Source organism: Sphaerodactylus townsendi, linkage group LG01, assembly GCF_021028975.2.
Source record: "Sphaerodactylus townsendi isolate TG3544 linkage group LG01, MPM_Stown_v2.3, whole genome shotgun sequence".
NCBI classification, from domain to species: Eukaryota; Metazoa; Chordata; class Lepidosauria; order Squamata; family Sphaerodactylidae; genus Sphaerodactylus; species Sphaerodactylus townsendi.
The window spans coordinates 76,453,102-76,480,927 of record NC_059425.1 but is presented as its reverse complement, the minus strand read 5'-3'; the positions used below and the strand labels follow the sequence as shown (position 1 = coordinate 76,480,927).

Genomic DNA, 27,826 nt, shown 5'->3' with positions numbered 1-27,826 from the left:
TTTGCAGTTTTCTTTAAAAATAAATAGTCCCAAAATTAGGTAAAGTCACCAGATATGCAACAAAACAAAAAAGTTGGACACAAAAATCAATATTCCAAAATTTTGGAATGCAGAATTCATATTAAATCATATTAGGCAATTCCTTAAACCAGTTTTGCCCCAAAACATGATAGTATACAAATGACCAGTAGATGGCAGACAGATCTTTGTATTAACTCACTGCTTTTTGAAAGAGACTGAGATGAATTTTTAACCTTTCTTTTGGCCTTTTTAACTGGAGACTCAGAGGTTGCCTGTTGGGCCACCAAAGTCGAGTCCAGAGTTTGTCCAGATATAGTCATATGAACTGAAAAGATGGAAGGCATGCAAGCCCTCACTGAAGTGACAAACTTTTCCCACAGTGAAGCCTTAAGCCTCGAAGCCCATTCACATTGACATTCAGAGCAAAAAAGTGACAAGATAGGCACATCTCAGAGACATGAGTCTCACCCAGAGAGAAAAAACATTAATCATACTAATCATTTTGTTCCACATCTGGAACATTTTTGAACACCACCATGTCAGTTAAGACAAAACTTAGAGGTGAAACTGAAGTGCTTAGTTAAAACTGGTCCTCTCTTCATGGTGGAGAATTGAGGGAGGAGCCCTTCCCCACCCCTTTTCACATGGCCATTTGGAAGGGAAGCCAGGCTGTTGGAGGGGAACGGCAAGAGCACTCCAAACACTCTGAAGCTTCTTGAAACCTCCTAATCAGTTCTCCACAGCCAGCCTGAACTGCACAGTCCCACTTGGGATTGCTCTGAAGACACAATGACAAACCTACTGTTACACAGTATTCAAATATGATTCAATGGCTGTATAGGCTATATTTCTTTTCTTTTTTAATAAAGTATATAAAAGGTAAACTGTCTTAGAATGATCATCTATTAGTAAAGTGACATATATTAGAGCAAAGTATTAAAATATTTCCTTTCACATTTCTATCAAATAAAAGATCATTTTTCATCCTCTACCTATCAAGTCAATTGCATCAATTAAATCAGTCCATAAAAACTGCATTCAGACATCACATGTTATCATGGTTGAGGGAAAAAGTGAATAAACCCAGTTTATTACCAGGCTTGCAATGAGAACTTCAGTTAAAACAGCAATTCCCATTCATTGCCTGTGAACAATCCAGGTAAGCATTTAACCCACCACCCACCCCACTAAAATATACAGTACCACTGCACAGCACCTTATTTAAAATGTGTTTAGTTGAGTTCTGGTTTCCATAGAATTTATTTCCCCTAATTTCACTTTTCATGATTTCTGATCTAGCTTTCAGTAAAAAATGCTCCAAGGACAGCACTTACAACAGCACCTTCACACTCTAATATAATTCTGGGGCCTTCTGTCTGCTAGGTCAGAAGGGGCTGCAGTGAGACAGAGAAGGAGCAAAAGTCCCAGCACAGATGTACTTTTCTAGGTCCTGTCTGTTGTGCTTGATTGGCTTAATCATACTGTTATATGTAATGATTAGCAACTGTTGTAATAACTGCATTTCTGGCTAATTGACAACTTTCAGCTTTCACATTAAATAAGAATACCACGTGACTTTCCACAGGACTAAAAGTAGAATCTCAGAGTTGGAAGGAGCCATATAGGCCATCTAGTCCAACCCCTCTGTAATTTATTAATTTCATTACTATTAATTAAATATTTGTAACCCAACTTTCCTCTTGGGTTATCATAAAGTACCTTTATCTTGCAATCCAGCATGAAGGTATTTGCTTCACAAACTCTATAGTGCTGGTCATAACTTCCAGATCAAGATGATTTTTTCCCAATTCAGTGAACACACAAAATAGCTTATTTTAATAAAACTTTGCGCTAATAAAATTAGGTCTTCAGTTTGGAAATATAATATATTGGAAAAAAGTAATGTGAACATCTTACTCAATGTGTTTCTTCTGTCTTGCAAATGGTCTTGAGCAGCTCTTACTATCTGCTGCACAACTCCAGTAACGAGTAGCTGGACTGAAGGAGGATCGCAGGTCAACAGAAGACGATGGAGCACACTCAGAAGTTCAACGCCAAGAAGCTGTTATCAACAAATAATTATCTGAAAGTCTTCAGAAATTATAAACTACAGACTTCCAGAGAAATTTGCAACTCTGTTTTTCACTAATCCCTTGATTAATTTAAATCACATAAGAAATGCTCACACTAATGCATTTTACAAAGCTATTTAGAGCAAGATTTCCAGCCTTTTTGAGCCTGTAAGAATTTTTGTAATTTGTGACAAAAGATAGTAGGTACAACCACAAAATAGCTGGCAGATAGGGTAGAGCTAATGACAAAATGGCTGTTGCAGAAGGTGGGGACAACTGCAAAATGTCAGAGTGTGAGGTAATGCACAATTCAAGCAGTAAACCTTCAATATTTCAGGCAGAAGCTCTATTTAACAAGATGTGTTTTAAAATGAACATACAGTGGAACGTCAGTTATCATTGCCGTCGGCTTTTGTAGGTTTCGGTTTTCATCGGGTTTTTTCAATGAACAGTTGCCTCGGTTTTTGTTCGTCGCCTCGGGTTTTGTTGGGTTTTGTCGGCGCGCACACACTAATTTCACAACGAAAACCAGCATCCCCCTGCTGCTCCATTGCTTGCCAGTGGAAGCCTCGGTTTTCGTCAGTTTCGGTTTTCACCGAGGTTTCCCCGACGAATTGCCAACGAAAACCAAGGTTCCACTGTATTGTTTGAAAGTATTTTCTTACAAAAACACAGCCTATTTTCAGTCATACAAGATCCACATGCTATGGTGGCAGCTACTGCTGAATCAACTTTCCACAAATCTGCACAGCCAATTAGAAGTTCTAGCTTGCCTGCCCAATTCCTAAAAACACATGGTGAGTGCTAAGAAAGGTGCCTGTAAGCACCATGTTAGGGATGCCTGATTCAGAGCATCAGAGATTTGATGCCAGAATGGTCAGAATTTTTCCCATGCCACTTGCGATGTTCTTATAAGAAAACTATAATGTAAGGATCAGTCATAAAAAGGAAATCAATGAAATATTAAAACATGAGAGTTATCCACTAATCCTATTTTATGACAGCTATAAAAGACACATGGGGTTCATTCATATCTGATGGCAATGCTTGCTTGTAAAAGTTTTTGGGAATAAGGTGCTTAAGTTAGTGACAGAAATTCTGAATATAGAAATATGAAAAGATTCTAGGATTGCTCTTTTGAAATCATGCCCAGAGGGTTCTCAATTAATAAGATGTGGTTATAATAGGAAATTTATTCACCTCAGTCAGAATGTTAATAGCTGCAGCACGAAGACTGGAGAAAGTACCAGATACTGAGAAATGGCTAAAGAAAGTATGCAGTACTATATTAATGGGGAATATATCTGCTCGTGAGAAGTTATGGTACGGAGACAGATATGCACAAGATAAGTTTGTATAAGTCTGGTCTCCCCTTTTTTGGAATAAAAATAAATCTAAGAATAAGTCAAATAAGAAATAAGACTGAACCTTGTTTAGACTATCAAACCTTGTGTGTGATCTTCCATTAAGTCATAAGCCTGCATGTTATGTACTATATAGCCTCATGTATTGAATATTATGAAATAAACTGATTATCATTTAGATAGATAGATAGATAGATAGATAGATAGATAGATAGATAGATAGATAGATAGATAGATAGATAGATAGATAGATAGATAGATAGATAGATAGATAGATAGATAGATAGATAGATAGATAGATAGATAGATAGATAGATAGATAGATAGTCATTCTACCTAAATATGAGTACATCTGGACAATTTAGACAAGAGGTCTTCCAAGCAAATTTAACTAATGATGTATTTATAAATTTAAATGTTTCACTACCCTAATTTTGGCTGGAAGTCATCATAATTGCTGCTTTTTCAAGTCCAGGCCACTTGGCCTGTTTGAGTGTCTTCAGCTGATATTTACTGACTTACCAAGTTCAAAGTGCAAGTTTTATGCTTGGTTCTGTTACTTCCGCAAGTGGTTTTTCAACAGAGACTTTAGACAAGCATATTTCCTAAACACTTTACTCCATGGATTAAATTTTTTGATTTAATATTCCAACAATACATTCACAATTCTTGCATGCTAAAATGAGTAACTGCAGTGAGAACATTCAGTTACTATACCTGATCCTCTGCAATATGGATTCTGGCACAAGGGGAATCCAATAAAGTGTGCAGTGCTTGTAAACAGGATGTAACATGTTCAACAGGTTCTTCTGGTCGAGGGGAACAGAGGAACTGTATACTAACACCTAAAAAGCACACAATTTCAGATTTTTAGGCAAAATAAATTCTCTTTTCGAAAAGGTGGTAATAAAACATTAGCTATGTTATATTCTCTCATGTATATGATTTTAATGTTGTTTTAAAAAAAACATGGCTGAGCATAGAATTGCATCCACCATTTTCTTCCAGACAGGATTCTCCTGCAGCAAAACAAATAATCAAACTGCCTCAAAAGTTTAAATTGGCCTAATTCTGGTCCTCTGATGAACCAGTAATCCTTTTATCCATATTTTTAACTGATAATACAAAGTTGTTATTTCATTCCAGAATTCTGAAACAATAGCACACAAGCATTACCCAACATCAAATGCATTCTATCTTTGATTATCTCTTGCATAGATCTGGTGGTAGTTGGTGTTCCAGGTGCTGGATTTAACATAATTGACGTGGCCCGTTTCTGTGGATTAGGTATTGCTGTAGATGCCTCTTCTGTTGATTCAGAAGCAATAAATCCTGTACTGTTCAGCCACAGTGCAACTGCATGTAGAATTGGAGCCCATGAATTTCGGTAATGCAATCTAGCTGTATCAATGGTCTCTGGTGTATAAAACGCTCCACCTGTTAAGCCAAAATATAACATTACATTTTTTACATGCAAGTGGGAGTATTACAGAAAAACAACAGTTGAAAGCATGTGTGTGCAAGCCAGGACAAAGGGACAACCACATAAAATTATGTACATGTGGTAGCTCACTATCATCATTAATATATCTAATTCTCAACATGGCCAAATTTGTGGGTACCTAAATCTAAAAACTGGAGTCATTAACAGACCAGAAAGACCTTTCTACAAGCTTGAAAAAGATCTGCAGAAAAAGCTGAAATTTAAAAAAACCAAACATATTTTGGTAATGCATTTCTGATTTCTTTTGATAATTTACGTATACAAAGACACCTTGTACCCATTTTCAATAATACATTTAAACATACTATTTCTCTGCATCCTTTTATTTCTTGGTAGTGCGTACAGTTTCAGAACAGGATCTTAGAAACCCAGGTTTGAATCACTACTCCGCTATGGGTAATCTTAGGCCAGTTACAAAATCTTAACCTGACCTACCCCACAGAGCTGTTATGAGTACGAAATGGAGAAGAAGAGAATGATGTAAGTTGTTTTGGTTCCCTGTAGTGGAGGAAGGCAGGGCAAAAATGAAGTAAACAAATAACACAAATAGCTGAAGATAACAGGGAACATAAAAGGTAGATCTGCTCTATATAAACGGAGTTCTAATTTCTCTCAGCATTTCATGACTCATGGAGAATGCTCAAGGCTCACTGGAATGTCTTCTTTCTTTTCAAAGGGGAAAATTATTGTTTTACTGCATTCCTGGGGAAACATACCCAGGTAGGAATCCTTCCTTTGTTTCTACGAGGCCCATTTTGTTGCCCTATCCATCCAAGAAGTTCAGTCTTACAGGGAGATTACATTCTAAAGAAAATCTCACAGCTTACCATCTGGAGGAAGCTGACTCGCAAATTCTGCTGGTAAAGTCAGAAGAGCATAGTCTTTCAGTGCAGCTAGCCAGAGGCGGCTAAGGGTGGGAAGTTCCGGCTGCACAAGTGTGATTAAGCTGTCTGGTGGCAGTTCATCTACTGTTCCATAATCATCATCTTCGTCATCCCCTCCATTCTTCATTGATTTTGGTTTAGTTTCTGCTTCTTTTTTAATCTTCATAGCTACAACATATACCTTTTAGACCAAGATCCATGTAAAGGAAGTTACATATCAGACACAAATATCATAAATGTATTCTAGCGAGAAAAGACAAGCAGTCACAGACACAACAGTGCACAAAGGAACCACATTCTGCACCATGGTAACCCAAGCATGGTAACCCATAGCACAATTTTAAGTCCATTTTTCAATCTGTTAAGGAACTAGAAGCCTTTATATTTTAAAATGCAAGCTGATACTCTCAGAATGCCCAGTAACAGGTAGGTTAAGTAAGGGTTGCCAACTTCCAGGTGGGGCCTGGAGAGCTCTTTGAATTACAACTGATCTCCAGACTACAGAGATCCATTTGCCTGTGGGTGGGAGCTGAAAAAAAACAACGTATACAAGGTCAGCCAGCATGTCCATACCTGTGTTAGAAACAGGTCCCAGGCCTAAATTCACCAATTCACTTACTAGATCATGTGGTGGTAGAAAGTGACATCAAGTCACATATGGTGATCCTGTATGGCTTTCAAGGCCAGAGACATTCCAAGGTGGTTTGCCACTGCCTGCCCCTGTCACAACCCTGGACTTCCTGGGTAGTCTCCCATTCAAGACAAACCTTGCTTAGCTTCTGAGATCACACTAGCCGAGGTTATCCAGGACAGAGTACTATATCAAGCCAAGTCCCAATTAGTATCTTTTAGATGTAAACTGAAATTCTCCTGATTAAACAGTGCCTTTGTATATTCATTTCATACAGAAGTTTAAAGGTAACTGGTTTTCTGCTATTTAGCTTAGCACCACAAAGCACGATTTAGTTTTTGTAAAAAATCCTTGAAATTGGTGCATTCAAACATTTTCAAGAAAAAACTTTAGTATTATTAGAAAGGGTATACAATAAATATACAAATCTCTCTGGCCCCGCCCTCCAAACAGGTCCAATGTTGCCTCACAGGCAGAAACAGCTGCTTAGTGCTATTGAGGATTTAAATATAAGGCAATAAAAATAGGATAACTAAATTTTAACAGCAGCAAATTGGACAATGAGTCCAAAAACTGATAGAGTTCTCCTGGACTGAATACATACCAGACAAATTACAAAAGCTATTTACAACAAATAAATAGATCCTTTTGTGTCTTCTGAAAAGATAGATTAGCTTATTGTAGTACAACAAAAGGCTTACCTCAGCCCAAGCTTTGAGTACTGCCAGTTTTTCCATGGTAGTTGCACTCTCCCTGTACAGTTGCCTAGAAGACCCCTTTCCTGTCTGCACTTTGTCCAGAGAAGAGACAAGCAGGTTGTGAACGCGGCGAAGGTCGTTCAGGTCACTGACCACTCCACTTCCTATCCAGGTGCTACACACCTACAAAGGAATACAGCAAGCAACATACGTTTTAGAAATAGCAGTCCCACACTGAGAGCCAGACATACTAAGGAGACAAGAGTTCAAATCTTCAATCAAGCATTAAGCTCACTAGTTGACTTTTAGTCTGTCATTCTGTTTCAATCTTACCTATCTCTCAAGATTATTGTAACAATCTTAAGAGATAGGTAAGATTGAAACATAATGACAACTGGACAGTCTTAACTGCTGGAACCCATGGGGCTTGTTGCACGATAGAAAATACTTTACTTGTGCCAAAGGACAGTCCTCAATTTCTGCTCAAGTAACAGGACTTCCCTTGTATCTGCAACGCCCCCCCCCCAACACACACACACACACACACCATTCTTGCCCAGTTACTTCCATGTGGTCATTCCCACGTAGATCCCATCAGACAATGTATATAGAGAGCAAAGTAAGAAAGAGGGTCAGAAGGTATTGAGGGTGTCATCAGGTTAAAGGAAAATTTTGAAATTCAGTGACTGTCACTGATTGGCACAGCAGAAACAATGCCACATTTTGTACCTGGCAGGCTTTTGCAGTGATGTCTGAAGGGGTATCCTGTGAGAAAGCTGGCCTTAGAGCAGCCCCAACCTGAGGAAGAAAAACATGTGGCAATTCTTACAAAACAGCCTTGTGAGACAAGAATTCAGACATTAAGCGTTGTCCCTAGCACATCTGAAAAAAGGAGAAGTTGTTCAATTTTAGCAGTCTTTTTAAAATTCAAATAAAGATTTAATTACAGAAATGCATCTATGAGGAGATTCTATTTCATTACGCTTGCTTAATTTTGAATTTGCTCTTCCTCGCTATGTTGATGATTCTATTTTAATAACAGAAAGGGAACTAGTGACAAGAGACAGGCACATTGTTTGAGACACCTGAGTGATGGCCACCCATTATTCCAGCTTCTGCAATTTTACAGCAGTGATTTGGCAGGCACAGACTCAAGGAAGACCTGCTGCTGTACTGCAATGGAGCAAGAAACCCTCGCTGGGAAGTTCAAAATTATATTTAAACTCTTCTACGTGGGGTTCCCTAAATTATAACAACCAAGGGAATGAAATGAATCTAACCTTCTAGAGAGAAAAATACTGTCTTCAGGAAAACCCTGTCATATGATAAACTGAACAAAAGTTCAGCAGGACCTCCATGGAGGCATGTAAACCTTTTATGCTCAACGGCATCTTCACACATACACTCAAGCTCCTATACTTGCAAAAAGATACAGAAATTGGGTGGGTTTTTTTGATAAATTTTGAACTGTGAAAAGAACATAAATATAGTCTTACATTAGCCTGATATTGCTCTAGGATAACATGGCCTGGAAATTCTGGCTCAGGAACTGCTGCAAATTTCTTGATAATATCTTCAAGTGCCTGGAGACCAGCCATTCGCAACTGGTTGCTGTGGTCAGTTGCAGCCATAAATGCCATGCGAATAAGATCAGAGAGGTGAAGCACTAGAAGGTCATCTGAAACAGAAGAAAGACAAGCTCTCATTACTTCAGAAATCATTTGGTATTGCAGCCTGCTCCTACGACATGCATTTCCCCAGAGGAGCTACATTATAAGATGCACATTTGTTACAATCTCAGCAAACCACCAGCAAAAACTGAACGAAAGCATTACAAATAATGAATTCTTGTGAGTTCTCTACATTTCCCCTTGATCAAAATGGGAAATAAAAGTTTTAGTAAAACTAGAATTTTGTTCATGACCACAGAAAATCTATACAGTAATTAGCTAAACTCACATGCCTATTGCCTATTGTTCGCAATGGAGCACGTGATTACTTCTAACAGTCGGTCATTGGTTAACTGGGATTAAAGGAACAATTCACTCACAGCGTTTTGGAAACAAAAGACTGATTCAGACTGTAAACAAATCTATTGAATTAGGGCAAGGCAAAGAGTATGACAAAAGAATTTAAATGTACTATTTTTGTTGACGTTACATTTCTTTCTTAATTGAGTTTACTTCAATTTTAAATTGAATTGTGTAGGATTCCTGTAAATGAAGAATTGGCCATTTCAATGGAGTTTTGAAGAATCACATCAGTGTAAATAGCAATGTCACTTTTTAATATGCAGCATTTCTTTTTAAAAAATCTAACAAACATATCTAATGTTGTCACCTTTTTAACAAAAGCTGAAAAGCATCTTGCTTCATAAGTGGTAACATACAGACATCTGGGAATTCTTTGAGATAATACATTTGGTCCAAACAAGTTGTTCAAGAGGAAGAATAGGAACATGAGTTTTGGATCACTTCAAAATCCTGTCTATATTTGGTGTCTATTCTAATTCAAATTCCTATCTAAATGTTGTTATTGTAGGAACCCAACATTTTTATTAAAGAAGATCAAAAGAAATCCTACTGGACCAAAACGAAATCCATTTATTCCAATACACTGCTTCCAGCAGTTGCCAGTCTGGTACTCATGGCAAGCCCAAAATAGAAACCAAGGTCAATAGCCCTCTTCTCCTGCTTAACAACAGGCATTTAGGGGCCTACTGTTTCTGAACCTGATGATTTCAGTTATCAATTGCAGCAAGCAGCTGTTAAAGCACATTCCTCCATCTATTTGTTTTCACCCAGCATGGTCAAGAGATAAATTATATTATGTGAGAAAAACTGACTAAGCTGTCATAGTCTATACCAGCTGAAATCTCTGGGCAATTACAAGGCAATCCAAGCACAGCATATTACAGTACTCTTATCTTGAAGTCACAAAGCATTCATTAAAATTACGCTCCTATCCCAATGTTCCCAGTACCACTGTGAAAGGCACAACAGCTCCCTCAGACTAATGATCATCTTACGTGATGTCTTAATCACTAACTGTTTGAAGTCTCTATAACTGGGGAAAACAGCATACAAGTATTGTAAAGGAAGAAACAAAACACATACCACACATGGTTGCAAGGCATGTCATTGAGCACGCTAATTAATACTTCTAAATGACAATGAAAGTGTCAGAATTGTAACCAAAAGACTAAGCACTGATCTACACATGCAACAAAAAAAATCAGAAGCTCATGTGCTTGGAAGTGAAGTGGGCAAATAATTAAAGATTTGCTCAGATATGAACTGGGCAGAGTAACCTTCAACCTTCCAAACTAATCCACCACACCAGATTTTTGTTGAGAGATAAATAGCTAAAAAGAAACTATTATTCCTTACTTTTTGGGTTTCTGAGTTTGGCAGATCGGGCCAGAGCAAGTTCAAAGTGGGCTTTGTTTGCATTTTCACATAGCATGATAATTCGGCACAGGCAATCAGCAGCAAATACTCGAGTAGCCCAGCGAGGAGCCACAGAAGGCTTTGATTTATCTTCTTCACCAAGTGTTGTAAACATTGTATCATCATCCATTTCATCTTTTTTCTCTGATTCTTCATCTTTTTCACCTCCCAAAGGAGCTGCAGTGCTCATGTCTACAATACAGAAAATGCCACACATATGAAGATGCTCCAATCTGAAAATGGTTTTGAGAAATTGTTTTTAAAGTGTACCTAATGTTCTCAGAAATGGAATAAAAATGTTCACAAGGAAGGATTTCTTGGTAGGCTTAACCAAAATACTAAAATCTCTGCATTAAAACGTAGAAAACAAGAATAATTAAATAAGATAGTTATATTATTAATTAATTAATCAATTAATTAATTAATTAATTAATTAATTAATTAATTAAACAAACTTATAGGCCGCCTCATCCCCGAAGGGCTTGAGGCGGCTCACAATATGGCTGTTCTAATGAACAGCAAATCAACAATATAAAAACTTAAACCCCTTAAAACCTATGCAGCAATAAATTAAAACAACAGAAGTATTTTAAAACAAAGAGTTGAGAAACTTTTACAAAACCAAGGTTTCCAAACTAAAGGCCACAAAGAAGTGTAGGAAATAGGTAAGAGACCCGTGATGTCATCAAGTAGATCAGGCCCAACCAAGGAATAAAAAAAGATGGGAGACAGGCAGCCTCAGATTAGGTGGGGGCAGTAGGAGCCCTTGACCGGCCTCAAAGCTTCTGGCCCAGGTGGAATAGCTCTGTCTTACAGGCCCTGCGGAACTCACCAAGGTCTCGCAGGGCCCGGACAGCTGGAGGTAGAGCATTCCACCAGGCAGGGGCCAGAGCCGTAAAGGCTCTGGCCCAGGTCGAGGCCAGCCGTATCATCGCAGGGCCAGGGGTCACCAGCAGTTCTGCTGCTAATTTTTCCCCGATATGCCATCACAAAACAGAGGGTATCATCTAAATTTGCACACAAGTTGCAGTTATGTCCAATAATAGCAGTTCTACCGCTAATTTTTCCCCGATATGCCATCACAAAACAGAGGGTATCATCTACATTTGCACACAAGTTGCAGTTATGTCCAATAATATTTTTTTTTAGTGAAACTTGGGGGGAGGTGTCCAACATTCAATGTTATCTTCCTTTTGAGTAATTACGGTATAATACTATTATTTAAGACTCTGCACCTCATTTAGAAATAATCCAAACTGTAAATGCAAATAATGACGAACATTAAGAACAAAACTATTGTTATTTATTTTAACAGTTTCTATGTTATCTTTCCCCCAAAAAAATCAAAACTGAAACACCCAAGATGTTAAAACAGCATTTTAAAAAGTATTTATAAAATATTTAAACGAATTCAGAAAAACATAAAAATACACACACACACAACACATGGAGGCAGGCCAATAACAGTTAATGGGGCAATGCATAGAGGAAGGCAGATGAATTTCCCAATGGAGGGCTCCAAAGTGTTAACTTGTAGTTCTTACACAGAGGCATGTCAAACCCAAAATAATGCAAGAAAGGGGGATGTGGTGTTATTTATTTCCTTCACTTATAACCCTACCTTTCTCCCCAGTGGGTACCCAAAACAGGTAACCTCATTCTCCTCTCCTCCATTTTAACATCGGAGGTAGGTTAAGCTGAGAGTGTGTGACTGATCTAAGATCCCTTAACAATCTTCTGTGGCACAAGTGGGAATTCAAACCTAGGTTTCCCAGATCCTAGTTTAGTGCTCTAACCACTGCACTGCACTGAGTTACTTTTTAAATTATTAATCAGTTTGGAAGCTGAAGTAATTTTATTTTAAACACATGTTTGCTGTCCCCGAAAGAGACATGGTAAGAAATTCATGCCCAGGCTTTTTTTCTCAAAGACAGCGGAGATGGTGCTATGAAACTTGAAGGCCAGTATAGCAAAAGAGTCTTTAAAATTAATATATGTACAAAAATATTTGTGCATGACGTAAATATGGGCAGGGTAGTAGATTTACAGGAAATATAGAATAATCCTGCGACACCACATTGCATAAAGTAATGAAATTTACAAGACATCAATAGCTTGCTTTACACTCAAGCTCCAGGCAGAACATCTATTAAAAATGTTCCAAGACGACATTGGACTCAACGGATCAGTGACTCAGACATTTCATTTGCCTATTCGGTACTTCATAAATAACCCTCACTAGACAATTTTGCCAACATACCTAGCCCACTTTAATTACTTATAAAACCATGTACCAGTGAATTTCCAAATACAACAAGGGACGGAACAAGAGTAAAATTATGATGCTTCCATGTGTAATGGTAAATATAGATCAACACTCATAAAAACTGCCCAGAGAAAAAAGGGTTTCCAAGAACAAATAATTCCATACCACCTTACTGGCGCATAAGATTGGCTCACAGAATTTAGCAAAGACAACAATTTGTCCATTGCAAATACATGTTTTAGGAAACCGAAGAGACAACTGTATACATGGATATCACCAGATGGCTAATACAGAAATCAGTCTAATTAGCTTGCTTAATCAGAAGTAGAAGATACAGAAGCTCTATTCTCTCTGCTAAAACATGATCAGGAGCCAACTGTAAAAGCCCCTCAGCTGATGGTTGGGGGGGGGGGGCATGGTGGAGATAGAGTTAACTTTTATGCTGTTTTTATGGTTCTGTTTTAATTGTTATGTTTATGTAAGATGTTTTAATGTTTTTAACCTTGTGTAAGCTGCTTAGAGATTCTGGTATGAGGTGGGATATAAATATTTGTAAATAAACTAGACAAATATTTGGTCAGTCAGATTACGTGACCACTTTCAGATACCCACCACTGGATGCAGCAAGGACATCTTTACATAACATTAACCAGTGAGAGAGTTTTTCCACAGCTAGAGAGGAAAGCATATGTCCCAAGGTATCATGGATATCAGAACACAGTTTTCTATCAGTCTCTCGATCTAGCATTCCAAAAAGAACTCCCTCGAGTCCTGTCTCAGTGATATTAATCCCCTGATGACAGCCATGCATGTCCCTCCGTGAACCAAGTCCTGGAGTAAATGGATTGATATCTGAAAATCAAAAGACAACTATAATTAGCTGCACATAGTATCATCTGACTTTTCAAGTATTTATGTTAAGTACTAGCAATACACAATCCATGGACATCTTGTTTAAAATAACCTTCAACAGCAAGAGCACTATCTAATAAGTGGATTCACTGAGAACAGCATCTTGTAGATGCTGAACATTGCTAAAATATTGATTCAATAGGTAGCTCTGTGATGCTAGCATCCAGTAATTTTATATATGGAAGAACCTCCGTTGAATTAAAACTAATGAAGGAAATTTATCCACAAGTGAGTAATTGTTGCTTCCAGTACAGGGGAACATCAATTGTGTGGTCTGAATTGAAGTATTTTTAAAAGTCTTGGTTTGATTAAAAAGAAATGTATTGCATTATTCTTTGATAAACCACCTAGGCTCTGAGCCGCAACTCTACAAAGTTTAGGAAGGTGAGGAGAAGAATCCCAAGACATGTTAGTCTGCTGTATTGGGTTTTGCTTTATTTTCCTCTAAAGAGCATGGTTATGTTTTAGTTTTGGAGTTTTCTGTGAGGGCTAAATGAGGGTACTTAAGTAAATGTACCATGTCTGACAGAACCCACTGTTGATATCCATTAGCCAGAGTACCAACTGAGCAAACTGAGAACTAAGTAACTGTACCACCTTTAGAACATCTGAATTTACCACCTAAGCTTACTGAAACTGAACAAACTTATTTAAGTCTGTGCCTAAGAACAAATACTGTTTATCTGCCAAAGTTCTCTTTTGTAAATATGTATTTCTGCTGCCCCTTCCATCCCTTAATCCACGTTATTCATCTCCCTTCTCCACTCTGTTAATAAATCTATTATTCTATTTAAGTTATCTCTGCCTCAGCATTGTTATTATTTGTACCTTTCAGGGGTTTGCCAAGAAAGGTTTTTAATAGGCTTCCTTCACCTTCTGGGAAGTATAAAAGGGCTGAGGGAAAGTATTTCTTATCACTTATTAGAAGCATCTCAGTCCCTAAAGTGAAAAAGGCAGGAAAAATCTGACAAGCCTGCTCAGTGAGGGGCTACCTGCCTGAGTAATATTGGAACGTGTGTGTGGGGGGAGGGAGGGGGATCCATTACAGATGGACACAATATCCACATTGTTAGACAAGACTAAACTCTTTTGTGCAGCATAGTTGAAAATATATTGATGTCAAAACCAACACTAGTTATTTTGGCTGTGCTTTAAAGACAACGTATGTCAGCAAAACTTACTCATGCCATTATTTTCTTTGTCTCCAGCATTCTTTGCTAAACTCATGGCATATTCACATACTTCTGCTGCTTCCCTCTGAGCAAGCTGCCGCAGACAAGCTACAGCAGCCCGACGAAGTAGCAAGTGGGAACTGCACAAATGAACCTGTAACCAGAGCCACAAACAGTCAGAATTGGTGTAGCTTTAAAGAACCCTCATACATGTGATTCATGACTGGCAGCCAGCTGCTCAGCAAATTAAAGGTTCTACTATGAGAGCAATTAATATTTAAATACAAAGAACAGAAATCCATTGACTTGAAAATTCCTGCTCAAACTGGCTCAAGTATACGCACATGGGTGGAGGGGCTTCACGGTAACTCAAACTCACCCCAATCAATTAAAGGGAAACACCCCACCACAAGACTGAGACAGGTCTGTGGGGGAAAAAAGGTTTACCCTCAATCAGGTACCTTTCCAGTAACATATCGAGAACAGGGTTCTTTATCCAGATACTCTCAAACAGCTGAGATTTTAAAATGTTATTAAAAAGAAAGAAAAAAGAAATAGTACAATCAGCTCTCTCTCAGCACACTTCCAAGTATAATACCAATACAATAGAAGCCTATTCAGCCCAAGGCAGATGAAGGAATGAATAAATGAATGAATAACTGAATAACTTTAGCATCATGTCAGGGGTCTTATAGAATTTTTTCCTCCAGTCCAGTTCAGAATGTGTCCTTGTAAAAGCCAATTTTGTTAATTAAATAATAACACTACTTAACTAAACACAAATACAATTTACAACTTTAATGAGGGCCAAAGGGTGGCATTGTTTACGACCTAGCAAGACCAAATTGTTGCCTCATAAAAGATCCTGTTTACAAGATAAAAGATCTCTAAGTAAATTTAAAGGAATACATACACTTTCTTCACATGCCCCTTCTAAAGATGGAATTTGAGGGCTTAATGTCAACAAATTACATCTACCAATATATATAAAGACAACATATGTACAGGCAATATCAATTAGTTCTAATACAAAGTTCATCTAACCATATACATAACAGAGCTGGAAACATTGTTGGAACAGCAGCATTGTTACAAAAAATAAGAATCAGGTTAACACAAAATACAAATAATAGTAAACTAACAATGTAATACCCTTGAGAATACACTGGCAGAATTAGCCATCAAATCTCACCCACTGCAATAACTCACGGCATCAGCCACTATACTCTCTTTACTTTTGATATGGAAAATTTCAAACTGAAAATCTTGTAGGCTCAGAGCCAACCTCAAAATTCTTGCATTAGTTCCTTTCATTTTATTCAAAAATATTACTGAATTATGATCTGATTGAACAAAAAACTTGGCTGCCATTAGATAAGGCTTAAGTTTGTTTAATGACCAAACTAAAGCCAAACACTCCTTCTCTACAGTAGAATATGCAACTTCACAAGGTAGTAATTTCCTGTTTAAATGCACAATGGGATGTAATTCCTGGTCTTCAGACCTTTGGTCTCGAACAGCACCAATGCCTCTTTTACGAATATCTGTTTGAACTATGAAAGGTTTCTGAAAATCTGGTGCAGCCAATATAGGCGCATCTATCAAACACCTTTTCAGCTGATCAAATGCATCCTGACATTGCTGAGTCCACACAACCTTAACTGGAACTTTTTTCTTGCACAAATCTGTCAATGGTGTAGCAATCTGACTTAAATAAGGTACAAAACAACGATAAAGTCCAATCAGGACTAGAAACCCCATAACAGCCTTCTTAGTAGTAGGTACAGGTCATTCTTTAATGCTGGCTATTTTAGCCTCTAAAGGTCTAAGCCTGCCACCACCTACACGACGACCCAAATGTACAGATTCATTGCATTCAAAGTGACACTTGTCAGGCCTTAGAGTAAAACCAGTTTCCTGCAACCTTTGTAACACAATTCTCAGATGCTCCAACTGCTCTTGCCATGTGGAAGATGGGACAGCTACATCATCCTGGTAATTCTGTGCAAAAGGTAACCCATCCAAAAATCTGTCCATAAGCCTTTGAAAAACTTTACTTGCACTATTTAACCCAAATGGCATTTTTAAAAGTTCAAAATGTCCTGCAAAACAAACAAATGCACTTTTCTCAGTAGCTTCAGGAATTAAAAGTACCTGAAAGTATCCTTTACTACAATCAAGAGTGGAAATACACGTAGCACCTGCCAATTGCTCAACTAACTAATCCACTCTTGGAGTAGGATAAGGGTCTAATTCCGTTCTGCTGTTCAGCTTCCTAAAATCTACACACAACCAATACTCAGGAGGATCATTTTCTGACACCTTCTTTGGCACAATTACAATGGGAGCTCCCCACCTGGAGATGCTCTTCCTAATAATTCCATGGTCTAACATCTGCTGAATCTCCTTAGCCACCACCTGCTTCACAGGATCATTAAGAGGATAAGGGTTGGCTTTAATCAGTGTACGACTACCAATGTCAGTATGATGTGAGATCAAGTTGAGTTCTCCATGGTCTACTGGAAAACACTGACTTAAAGTCCAATAAAATCTCAATCAACTGATTCTGCTGCTCTTCAGTCAAATTGTCAGAAATCTGCATATCAGCAAAACTCATTCCCTCCTCAAAAGAAGCACCTGGGAGGGCAGTTCCCTCCTCTTCCTTAGCCATGAGAGAAAAAAACTATGCCAGCTCACTCCCAATACAACTTCAAATGGTTTGCATGCACCACCCTAGATTTTCTATTATTGCCTAACTCTCTCACCAGATAATTATCAAGAGGCAAAAATCTTTAAAACTTCGAAGAGCCCTTGCCAGGCCACTGACAGCTTTGCCACATGATCCACACTCAACAACAGCACCTTATCTGCTACACAAAAAGTCCCAAGCCTAGCCTTCTCATCATGATACACTTTCTGCCTTTGTTGTGCCTTTTCCAAGTTTACACCAGTCACTTGTCAAACATCCTCCAAGGTTTGTTGCAAATCTGTGAAATAAGCAGCGACACCGTTTGGGCACTCCAGGTTCAAAATTCCTTCCCGGTTAGCTCTAATCAAGTCCAGAGGACCTCTAATATTTCTCCCAAAGATCAACTCATTTCGACTGTACCTCAGGCTCTTCTGTGACACATCTCCTAAAGCAAACATTAGAGGAGGTAATGCTGCATTCCAATTCTTTGAGCAAATCAAAGCATAAGCTTTCAACATCGTTCCCAAGGTTTGGATCAGTCTTTCCACCAAGCCATTTGCACTTTGGTGCTGGGCTACAACTGGGATGTGTTGAATCTCAGCTAGTTCACATAATTCTCCCATGAGCTTCGATGTAAAATTACTGCCCATATCAGAAACTATTACCGCTGGTAAACCAAAGTAAAATGAAATCTCAAGAATACATCTTGCCACATTCTGTGCAGAAATACTTCTCAAAGCATTGGCGACTGGATACCTGGATGCATGGTCAACTAATAACAAAACGTATTATCTTCCCGCACCACTAGTTGGTAAAGGCCCCAGAGCATCCACTCAAATTCTTTCAAATGGCTTAGTTATTACAGGTAATGGATGTAAGGGTGCCTTAATCTTATCTTGCAGGTAGCCCACCCTTTGACACACATCACAGCTTTTACAGAACTCTTGCGTTTTTTTATGAATACCTGGCCAATAGAAATTTCTCTGTTATTTTAGCCAAATGACCCAAAAGCAGGATTTCATGTGCTGGTCTTAGAATTTCCTGCCTGAATTTTTCTGGCACAATCAGTTGTTTGATTGCTTCATAAACACCCACTGATCCCTTTTGCCAGATACTCTCTGAACAGTAGACCATTTCCCCATAAAAATCTTAGACTTACTAGTGGACAACTATGCAAGGGTAGCTGTCTGTTCCTGCATTCAGCTAAAGTAGGACAATTTCTCTGTTCTAGTTTAAAATCTTCAGTAACTTGCAAAGACTTTTTACAGTAACAGAATTACTGCATATCCCCTTAGAGGCTTCAGGTTGCAAGTTAGTGCTACCTGCTAAGGATTGCTCTTCACTAATTTCCTTTGTTGGTTCTTGCTATAGATCACTCACAGATAGAGGATTTAACCTTTCACCATCCCTCAGTTCAGATAACTCTTCCTCCCTTCTGTTGCCTCCTCTAAAAATTTCTCAAGATGCTTTTTCCTAGAGCAATAGGAAATTGCACCCATTTCTCCACCCCAAAACATCAAGTCTGCCCCCACAATAAAATCATAATCTCATTTCAAATGCATTAACACTATCAAAATTTTACATTAACCTCCACCAAATCCATCAGTCTTTCATTGGCTTCAAAAGGCAAAATCCTAACTTATCCATAGCGCTTGTGAGGCACCTTAGGTAGTAGATCCACCCTAATCGATGAAATATCTGCACCCAAATCCAGAGTAACTTCTAGGGGAAGCTTATTGTCAATTAATACAGGTCCTCTGCGAAGGTGTTTCACCCAGAGCTTCTGCTCCAGGGAGATAACATCCCTGATACTGACGATCTGTTGCTGATGAATCACGGCAGTAGAGCTGACCTGGGACAGCTTTCCTGACTTCTCTGCTTCTGCTGCCCTTCTCCACACTGCTACGTTCTCTGGATCAGGCCATGCTTTAGCTGACTTTCTTACCATTTGGGTAGACGTGAATGCTGCACTCTCCTGAGACAAATCAGACAGAGGACCTTCCTGCTCCTCATCTTCTTCACCTGAGTAGAACTTCACTTTAGCAGCTGCCTTTTGCTCAAGCTTGGAACAATTTCGTTTAAGATGACCTCATTCTCTGCAGTAAAAACACACCAGTCCAGTAGGGGTAGATGAAGCTGCGGGTTTGTCTGCCTTTAGAGGAAATTCCTTTCTGGGAGTTAAAGTTGCTGTCCCTTCAAACTGACTTTCTGGTTCCCGAGATGTCCCATGTTTGCAAACTAGCTTCCAGCTGGTTTGCCAAATATCATGGTCTCTTTACTCCTCAAGGTTATGATTTGGTCAGCAAAGCTTGCCAACTCCTTCACAGACAAAGGATCCCTGGCTTGTACAAGCTCACACTCACCTTCTGGCAGAGTTTGGCAAAATTGCTCTTTAACTATCAAGTTAACAGCATCTTTTACAGTCCAGACACCAGCAATTCTAAACCAGTCTGCCATATATGCATATATGCCATATATGCACGCATGCTCTCATTTTGTCTAGGACAGGGGTAGGGAACCTTTAACACTCAAAGAGCCATTTGGACCTGTTTTCCATGGGAAAATAAAACACTTGGAGCCGCAAACAATTTTTGACATTTAAAATAAAGATAACACTGTATATATTGGTTTTTTTAACCTTTTACTCCACTCATTCTGAGAAGCGCATGGATGCGCCTGCCCTGCTGCCTGCAGGGCGGGCAAGGATGGGGCCAGCTGCTTCGGCCTTGCCGGGCTTGCCAGGAAAGCGCCTGCCCCGGCCAACAGGGTGGGCGAGGGGAAGCTCGCTGCACTGCCCAGCCGGGCCCGCTGGCAATTGCGCGCCTCGCCTCTGCTGCCTGCAGGGCGGGCAAGGATGAAGCTGGTGGCTCGGCCTTGCCGGGCCACCGGGAAACTGCCTGCCCAGCTCCAGTGGGCGCGTGGTGAGAGGGGAAAGCGTCCGCGGGCGCCGCCCAGCCATCCATGGGCAATTGGTGCGCCTGCCCTGCTGCCTGCAGGGCGGGCAAGGATGAAGTTGGGCGGCTTGGCCTCGGAGCAGCTCGGCCTCGGCCCAACGGGGCGGGAGAGAAGGGAAGGATGAAGCCGGCGGCTCGGCCTCGCGGCGGCTCAGCCTCGGCCCAATGGGGCAGGCGAGAGGGGAAGCCCGTGGCACAGCCCAGCCATCCGCGGGCAGTTGGTGTGTCTCTCGCCTCTGCTGCCACTCGCAGGGCAGGCAAGGATGAAGCCGGCAGCTCGGCTCGTGGAGCCGCAGTGCAAGGGCAGAAGAGCCGCATGCGGCTCTCAAGCTGCAGGTTCCCTACCCCTGGTCTAGGAGAAGCTTGACGAAACTGTTGCCTTAACTGGTGTTCAGTCTTGCCAAAAAGTTTCAAAGCAATGTCTCTTTCACCTCTCTGAGTGAGTTCACTGAGCAGTCTGGCCAACTCTCCCGAAACCTGGGGCCACAATACTGTAACATACTCAAAGTAGGGAACTCTATAGGTCTGGCATATAGCTTCAAAAAGATTAAAAAATATACTCACATCCGTCCCTACTTCATACTTGACAAACTTTTTCTTAAGTCTCTTCAACCTTAACAGGTCTTGACTTACTAAAAGGTTCAGGGTTGCTTGCTGACTAAGCATAAAACTTTTTAGGAGTTCTGTCCAGCCATCACTTCCACCTGGGTGTGGCCTCCGAAGTACCTTGTCCATGCTTTGAGCCTCTGGCACTCGCCGCTCCCAGCCGGAATGCTGTCTCACCTCCTGCCAAAGCATGCAAGCTTTCTTGCTCATCCTTCTCACCGGCTTCTGAACCACTGCCAGACCCAAGGAGATGGGGGCTACCCCTTTGAGGGTCCATGACCTTGGATCCCATGAGCCAAGCCTCACCAAACCTAGCTGGTATCATCAGGAGAGTCTCCTGAAGACACCCTGAAATTTTGGTGCCTCTACCTTTAAAAATGGGCACCCCACAGACAGGGACGTAGGTATAGATTTTTTTATGGGAGGGTTCAGGGGTGGGGCCACACCCCGCCCCGCCCCCGCCCCTAGGATATGGCCATGCCTCCCCAAGCCCCGCCCCTGGCCTAGCACTTATAAAAGCAGCTCTCCAAAGCTGGGGATGGCAGACTCCCCTGCCCTGCCCTGCCCTGCCCAGCCCTCCCCTCTGGGCAGAGGCATAGAGGGAAAATGGAGCCTGGTGCAAAATCTGAGTTTTGCCCCCCACCCCCGGGGCAGCTGCTGTGATGCTGGAATCCACCCCCAAACAGCATCACTTTCAATGGTGTTTAAACTAGAGAGCCCAAATTCTCCTTTTAAATCCACCTTAAAGGGAGAATCTGGGGTCCCTAGTTAAACAACATTGAAATATCCCCCACCCTGAAACAGCATCACTTTCACGTATGTGTATGAGTGGTCAAGGAGCAGGTGCATTCTAATCTGGAAGGAACCGGATTTTGATTCCCTGCTCTGCCACTCTGAGCTGTGTGGAGAGGCTTATCTGGGAATTCAGATTAGCTTGTGCACTCCCACACACGCCAGCTGGATGACCTTGGGCGAGTCACAGCTTTTCAGAGCTCTCTCAGCCCCACCCACCTCACAGGGTGTTTGTTGTGAGGGAGCAAGGGCAAGGAGATTGTAAGCCTCTTTGAGTCTCCTACAGGAGAGAAAGGGGGATATAAATCCAAACTTTTCTTCTTCTTCTAAACTGAGGACCTCAGATTCTCCCTTTAAATCCATGCCAAAGGGGGTGGATTTAAAAGGAGAATCTGGGGAAATTTGGGGGGTGCCTGCTGTGAGGGGTGCAATTGTTAAGCTAGAAGCACCGAACTTTCAGGGTATCTTTAGGAGTTTCTCCTAATGATACCACCCAGGTTTGGTGAAGTTTGGTTCAGGGGGTCCAAAGTTATGGACCCTCAAATGTGTAGCGCCCATCTTCTATTAGCTTCCACTGGAAACAATGGGGGATGGGGGCACCCCCTTTGAGAGTCCATAGCTTTGGACCCCTGGACCAAACTTCACAAAACCTGGGTGGTATCAATAAGAGACTCTCCTGATAGAACATCCCAGGTTTGGTGAAGTTTGGTTCAGGGGGTCCAAAGTTATGGACCCTCAAAGATGTAGCCCCCATCTTCTATTAGCTCACATTGGATACAATGGAGGATAGGGGCACCCCCTTTGGGAGTCCATAACTTTGGATCCCCTGAACCAAACCTCACCAAACCCGGGTAGTATCATCAGGAGTGTCCCCCAAACAATCCCTGAAAGTTTGGTGCTGCTAGTCCAAACAAGCTCCCCCTGCAGGCCAAACACCAAAAAAGCACTAAAATGTTTTTAAAACCCACAAACGGAGGGGCGGAGCTTCGGACATGAATTGGGGGGGTTCAAACCGAGAACCCCCCTTACCTACGTCCATGCCCACAGACACCCACATAAATTCATCATTGACTGCAATAGAGCCACTTCAGAGCACAGCTCTTCAGCAAGTTCTATGGCGGGAAAAATTAATTGTTTTTTCTCACCATAGACTTCAATGGGGCTTGCTGTTATGCCCAGCTGGCTCTGTGCTGGAGATATTATTGGGGGCTCTGGTGGGGGTTTTGTTCTGGGTAGCAGCACCAAATTTTCCATAAGTCTGCTGATGAGTCTCCTCAAAGGAACCAGTCAACTTTGCTGAAGTTTGGATGGCTGGGCACTCGTTCTGTGGGCATCAGCTTCACCTTCAATCGTGTGCCCTTAGCATTTGCCCCTCCCACACAAACTTCAGCAAAGTTTGCTGGTTCCTTTCAGGAGACTCACCAGCAGCCCTGCAGGAAATTTGGTGCCCCTACCCAGAGCAAGACCCCCAGCAGAGCTGTTCCCATTGAAATCTCTACCACAGAGCCAGCTCAGCATAACAGCAAGCCTCACTCCATCCCAAACCTCCCACTGCTTTTTTGCGCCACTGCAGCGCCACGGAGCATGGGATGTGTGATTGTTGTGTTCCGACATGTGGCTAAGGGCTCAAGCTGTGATGTAATGATGATTTGGGGATGACGGTGCAAAAATCAAAAGGATCCACGTTTTTAAGAAGGTTTTTGCACCACTGTGGTGCCATGGAACGTGGGATGCATGATTGTTGTGTTCAGACATGTGCCCAGGGGCATGAGCTGTGATGTGATTATGACTTTATTTTTATTTATTTTTATTTATTTTTACTCACACTCACTTACACACTCACTTACACACTCACATACTCACTTACTTACTTACTAAACCGCCCATCCCCGAAGGGTTCTGGGTGGTATACAATGTAGTATTTCAGTTAAAACATCATAAAATGTTTAAAAACCAACCTGCAATTTTTACCTAACACTAACCATCAGGTGGTGAATAGCTCTGTATCCTGGAAGTAGTAAAAATCATACAAGTGTAAGGAATAGCCTACACTTTGGGGTGACCAAGTGGAAAAGTGAGGAGGATCCATGAGGATCTGTGCTTTTTTGAAAGCACTTAGTTATTATTACCAATACATCAATAAAACCAACCTGCAATTTTTACCTAACACTAACCATCAGGTGGTGAATAGCTCTGTATCCTGGAAGTAGTAAAAATCATACAAGTGTAAGGGATAGCCTACACTTTGGGGTGACCAAGTGGAAAAGTGAGGAGGATCCATGAGGATCTGTGCTTTTTTGAAAGCACTTAGTTATTATTACCAATACATCAATCTTATAGAATTGACAGAATAAGAAGTATATTTTATACTTACACAAAGACTGGGAACAAGACTAGAGAGGTTGACATGGCGTGGTGCAAACATGTGAAGTTGCTGAAGGCAGGAAATAGCAGCTGCTTGAACAAGAGAGTCTGAATGATCCTGTGTAATTGCACACCCCACTAAACATGATGAGCGAATAGTTGAAATGGTAGCTCCATTGCCTTAAAGAAAATGAAAACAGTTAAAACAATGTTTACACTGTTATAAAGTTTTAGTTTTCAATCTCTCATGTTTATTCCACCACATTACTTGAAAGGGTTCATAAAATGTACAAAAGTTAGAATCGTGTAAAGCGCAGTCAAAGCCCTTCTCCAGTCAGCATTGAATTCTGATCTGGGTCTCCCCATTTCACTGAATGGTCAGAAAGCAAGTAGTGTTCTACAGTTAAGGTGCCTAGTTGACACTAGACCCACCAGAAGCTCCAGAACTGTTGGATGCTCCTGCTGGACTAAAGGACTTCAGCTATCAATTAGAAAAAAACACTAACAATTCTCAGTATTCCTTGTTCAATAAAATACTGACTGTGTAATGGAATTCCTCAAAATACAATTAAAGGGAGTAGAGACAGGGACAGAGTTTTTAAAAAATTAAAAAACAGCAACTTTAGGATGTGATTCTTCTACTTATAAATTCTGAAGTCCCACTGAAAAATTTATGGGATCACATATGTATGGAGTTGGATGCACGATGGTAACGTTCATTTTAATTGATTTCTATTCCTACCTTGTAGCTCAGGGCCAACAGTTGTTATTATAGCACCAAGGCATCGACCCAAACACTGGTGTACTTCTGTGTGTGATGGGGGCACAGTCAAAAGTAAGGTAAGAACCAAAGATAGAGTGGGTTCCACGTATCCACGGTACATTGGTCCACTGGAGTCCACTATCAAAGCAAGTGAATGAAGGGACCAAGTCTAGAGGAAGAATGAATAGAAGATCTGTCATGGTGCCATTCTTTAGATTTAAATATCCACATATGGGACCACATTAAGAATTAGGTATATTGATTTTACCTGGACTTCAGGTGATGTTCCATCTTGTGCTAGTGCCAACAGAATGCTAACACTGGTTTTTAGGTGCTGTCCAGAACCTATTCCACCAACGTAACGATGGAGACAGCCAAGAGCCAAGGAATGGCCTGTTCTTGATACAACATCTCTAGCAGATTTCAGTCTGTCAAGATTTTTTAAATCTATGTTAAGCATGTAGCCAACACCAAAAAACAAAGCTTACTATAAGACTAAGACTAAACTTTTCAGTGGACAAAACAGATGAAAAAATCTTTTATACTAATTAACTATAAAAGCCTGTGGCTGCCATAACATCTTCAGAACCAAAATTAATAACTTTGTATAATTTGAAGTCATTTGTATGCTCCATTTTATACCTTTTATACAATTTTATTCAAACTGAAAACAGAATGCTTGTATCACAGTAGAAGACATTTACTAAACAAGGATTAAGCTTAACTTGGCACAAAACACAACATACTTGTCAAAGCTGAACTGAGCCATTCGAGCAATGAAAGTTGCTTCTCCAACCACTTGTGCCATTCTGCCAAGAGCTTCTCCTGCAGCACATCTTAGAATGGGATTGGGATTGTCAAGTGCTCCCATAACTAGTGTCAAGGCAGATTTGCGAACTTCTTCTGGCCCCAATGTACTTTTATTCTCAGCTAAGCCCTTTAATAAAAGAGAAAAATGCAATGAAATTACACAGAAATTAATTTTCAAAAGATAACATATCAAAACTATTGTACTTATAAATAAATTTTCAATTACAGAAACATTATAGGCTTGATCATGTAATGCAAACAGGGCTGACTTATAGTCATAAGGAATGAAACCCTAGGGCAGGGGTGTCCAGCCCTGGTGCTCCAGATGTTTTTGGACTACGGTTCCCAACAGCCCCTGCCAGAATAATGCCTTTTCAACCAACATGCCTTTTCAACCATCTAGCTTTTCACATAGTGTCAACAGCTGTTCACTGATTAGTTATTTTATGTTAGAAAGGCATTATTTCTTTAGAGCTTTGGATGGAACAAAACTTTCACCTTGGTTTTTTTTTTTTAATCTTCATTCTCTTGGAAGAACAAGCAGGAGAGGGAAAGTCAATTGCTCTCCAATCTCATTCAATAAGGCCCTACAGATGCAAATGCCAGGCCTGGTCAGATACAATGTGATGCTCAAGCTCTCCCCACCCCAGCTAGAAAGGTGATATCTAGCAGGGAACAGAGAGAGTAGTAATGCAGGGAAGGGAAGCTAGGAGCCCTGATCCTCTCAGCAGGCAGTTCCTACAAAGAACCAGGTAGTGGCAGTGTGTGAACTGAAACAGGGAGAGAACAGCCCCTCCAGGTGTTGGGAAAGCCAGATGGATGGCACAGGCTAGATGTCTTGGAGGGCAAGATAGAACAGATCCTTACAAGTCAGAGTGAGAATGTTTCACCACAGCTAGTTTTGCAATAGCCTACTGAATGTTCATGGGTTAAAGATGATATGGCGATTGTAAGGCAGACTTTCCTGCTTTTTCATTTTTTGGGTCCCTAGGGACCGAGTAGCCTTTCTGGTAGCATGTGTCTACCAGTATTGTCTCACCCTAAGGTGTAGAATGCCTTTTTCTTTTCCAACCAATTCCTTTTAAAATGTCTCCAGAGATCTGAGGCAGGTTCAAACAGATTAAAAGGAAAATTTATTGAACAAACATGGAAATATGAAGAGAATCAGCAGATGGAAATCAGATAGAAGCAAGCTATATGCGACCTTAGGCTTCCATCATAGGCACAGGATTTTATCAAGCTTTCTAGGTTGCACAGCTTCTTAGATGTTGTATTTCATATAAAAGAGAAGTTTTGTCTTAAGTTACTCTTAGGTGGTACTGACTTAAGGATTCAGAAAGACTTTTCTCTCAGTATACACAGCTTCTCCAGTTAGGCCCTTTCCACACAGGCCAATTAAACCGGGATAAACCCGGTAAAAAACCTGGGTTGGGGGAGAACTTCACACAGATCCCAATCCTAAAGTGGATCCGTTCTGCATCCCCACCCCACCCCGCAAATCCAGGTTTTTTGACAATCACATTATGTGTGATTCTTTTGTTTTAACCCGGCTTGCAGCCTGGCCCATGCCCGGACTATATTAAGAGGATTCACACTGAGCTAGGCCAGATGGGCTGACACAGGCTTATTAATTCACCATCTTGATTATAGTGGGTAGTGTGTTTAATATGTTTTAATGATGGATCGATTTTAACTTCATGTGTTAGTAAATTGTTTAAAAATATTGTGCACTGCCTAGAGCCCAACCTTGGTTGGGGAGGACAGGATACAAATTTAAAATGAGTGAGTGAGTGAGTGAGTGAGTGAGTGAGTGAGTGAGTGAGTGAGTGAGTGAGTGAGTGAGTGAGTGAGTGAGTGAGTGAGTGAGTGAGTGAG

General features: G+C 40.6%; 1 protein-coding gene across 5 annotated transcripts in view; it reads right to left on the bottom strand.

Moving 5' to 3' along the window:
* Nucleotides 1-27,826, bottom strand: part of HEATR5B (HEAT repeat containing 5B) — a 65,247-nt gene that overhangs the window by 9,768 nt on the left and 27,653 nt on the right. For 4 of the 5 annotated variants that reach the window (XM_048484346.1, XM_048484371.1, XM_048484355.1 and 1 more), the window contains exons 18-31: nucleotides 25,888-26,078; nucleotides 25,410-25,569; nucleotides 25,121-25,310; nucleotides 24,389-24,558; nucleotides 14,983-15,127; nucleotides 13,502-13,741; nucleotides 10,564-10,815; nucleotides 8,671-8,852; nucleotides 7,904-7,972; nucleotides 7,178-7,357; nucleotides 5,789-6,026; nucleotides 4,634-4,894; nucleotides 4,175-4,302; nucleotides 1,939-2,083 (exon numbers count right to left, since the gene is read on the bottom strand). In XM_048484346.1, the coding sequence (XP_048340303.1) occupies nucleotides 1,939-2,083; nucleotides 4,175-4,302; nucleotides 4,634-4,894; nucleotides 5,789-6,026; nucleotides 7,178-7,357; nucleotides 7,904-7,972; nucleotides 8,671-8,852; nucleotides 10,564-10,815; nucleotides 13,502-13,741; nucleotides 14,983-15,127; nucleotides 24,389-24,558; nucleotides 25,121-25,310; nucleotides 25,410-25,569; nucleotides 25,888-26,078 (2,551 nt within the window). The remainder of the gene's footprint in view (nucleotides 1-1,938; nucleotides 2,084-4,174; nucleotides 4,303-4,633; nucleotides 4,895-5,788; nucleotides 6,027-7,177; nucleotides 7,358-7,903; nucleotides 7,973-8,670; nucleotides 8,853-10,563; nucleotides 10,816-13,501; nucleotides 13,742-14,982; nucleotides 15,128-24,388; nucleotides 24,559-25,120; nucleotides 25,311-25,409; nucleotides 25,570-25,887; nucleotides 26,079-27,826) is intronic. The other variant, XM_048484380.1, reaches the window with a different exon arrangement.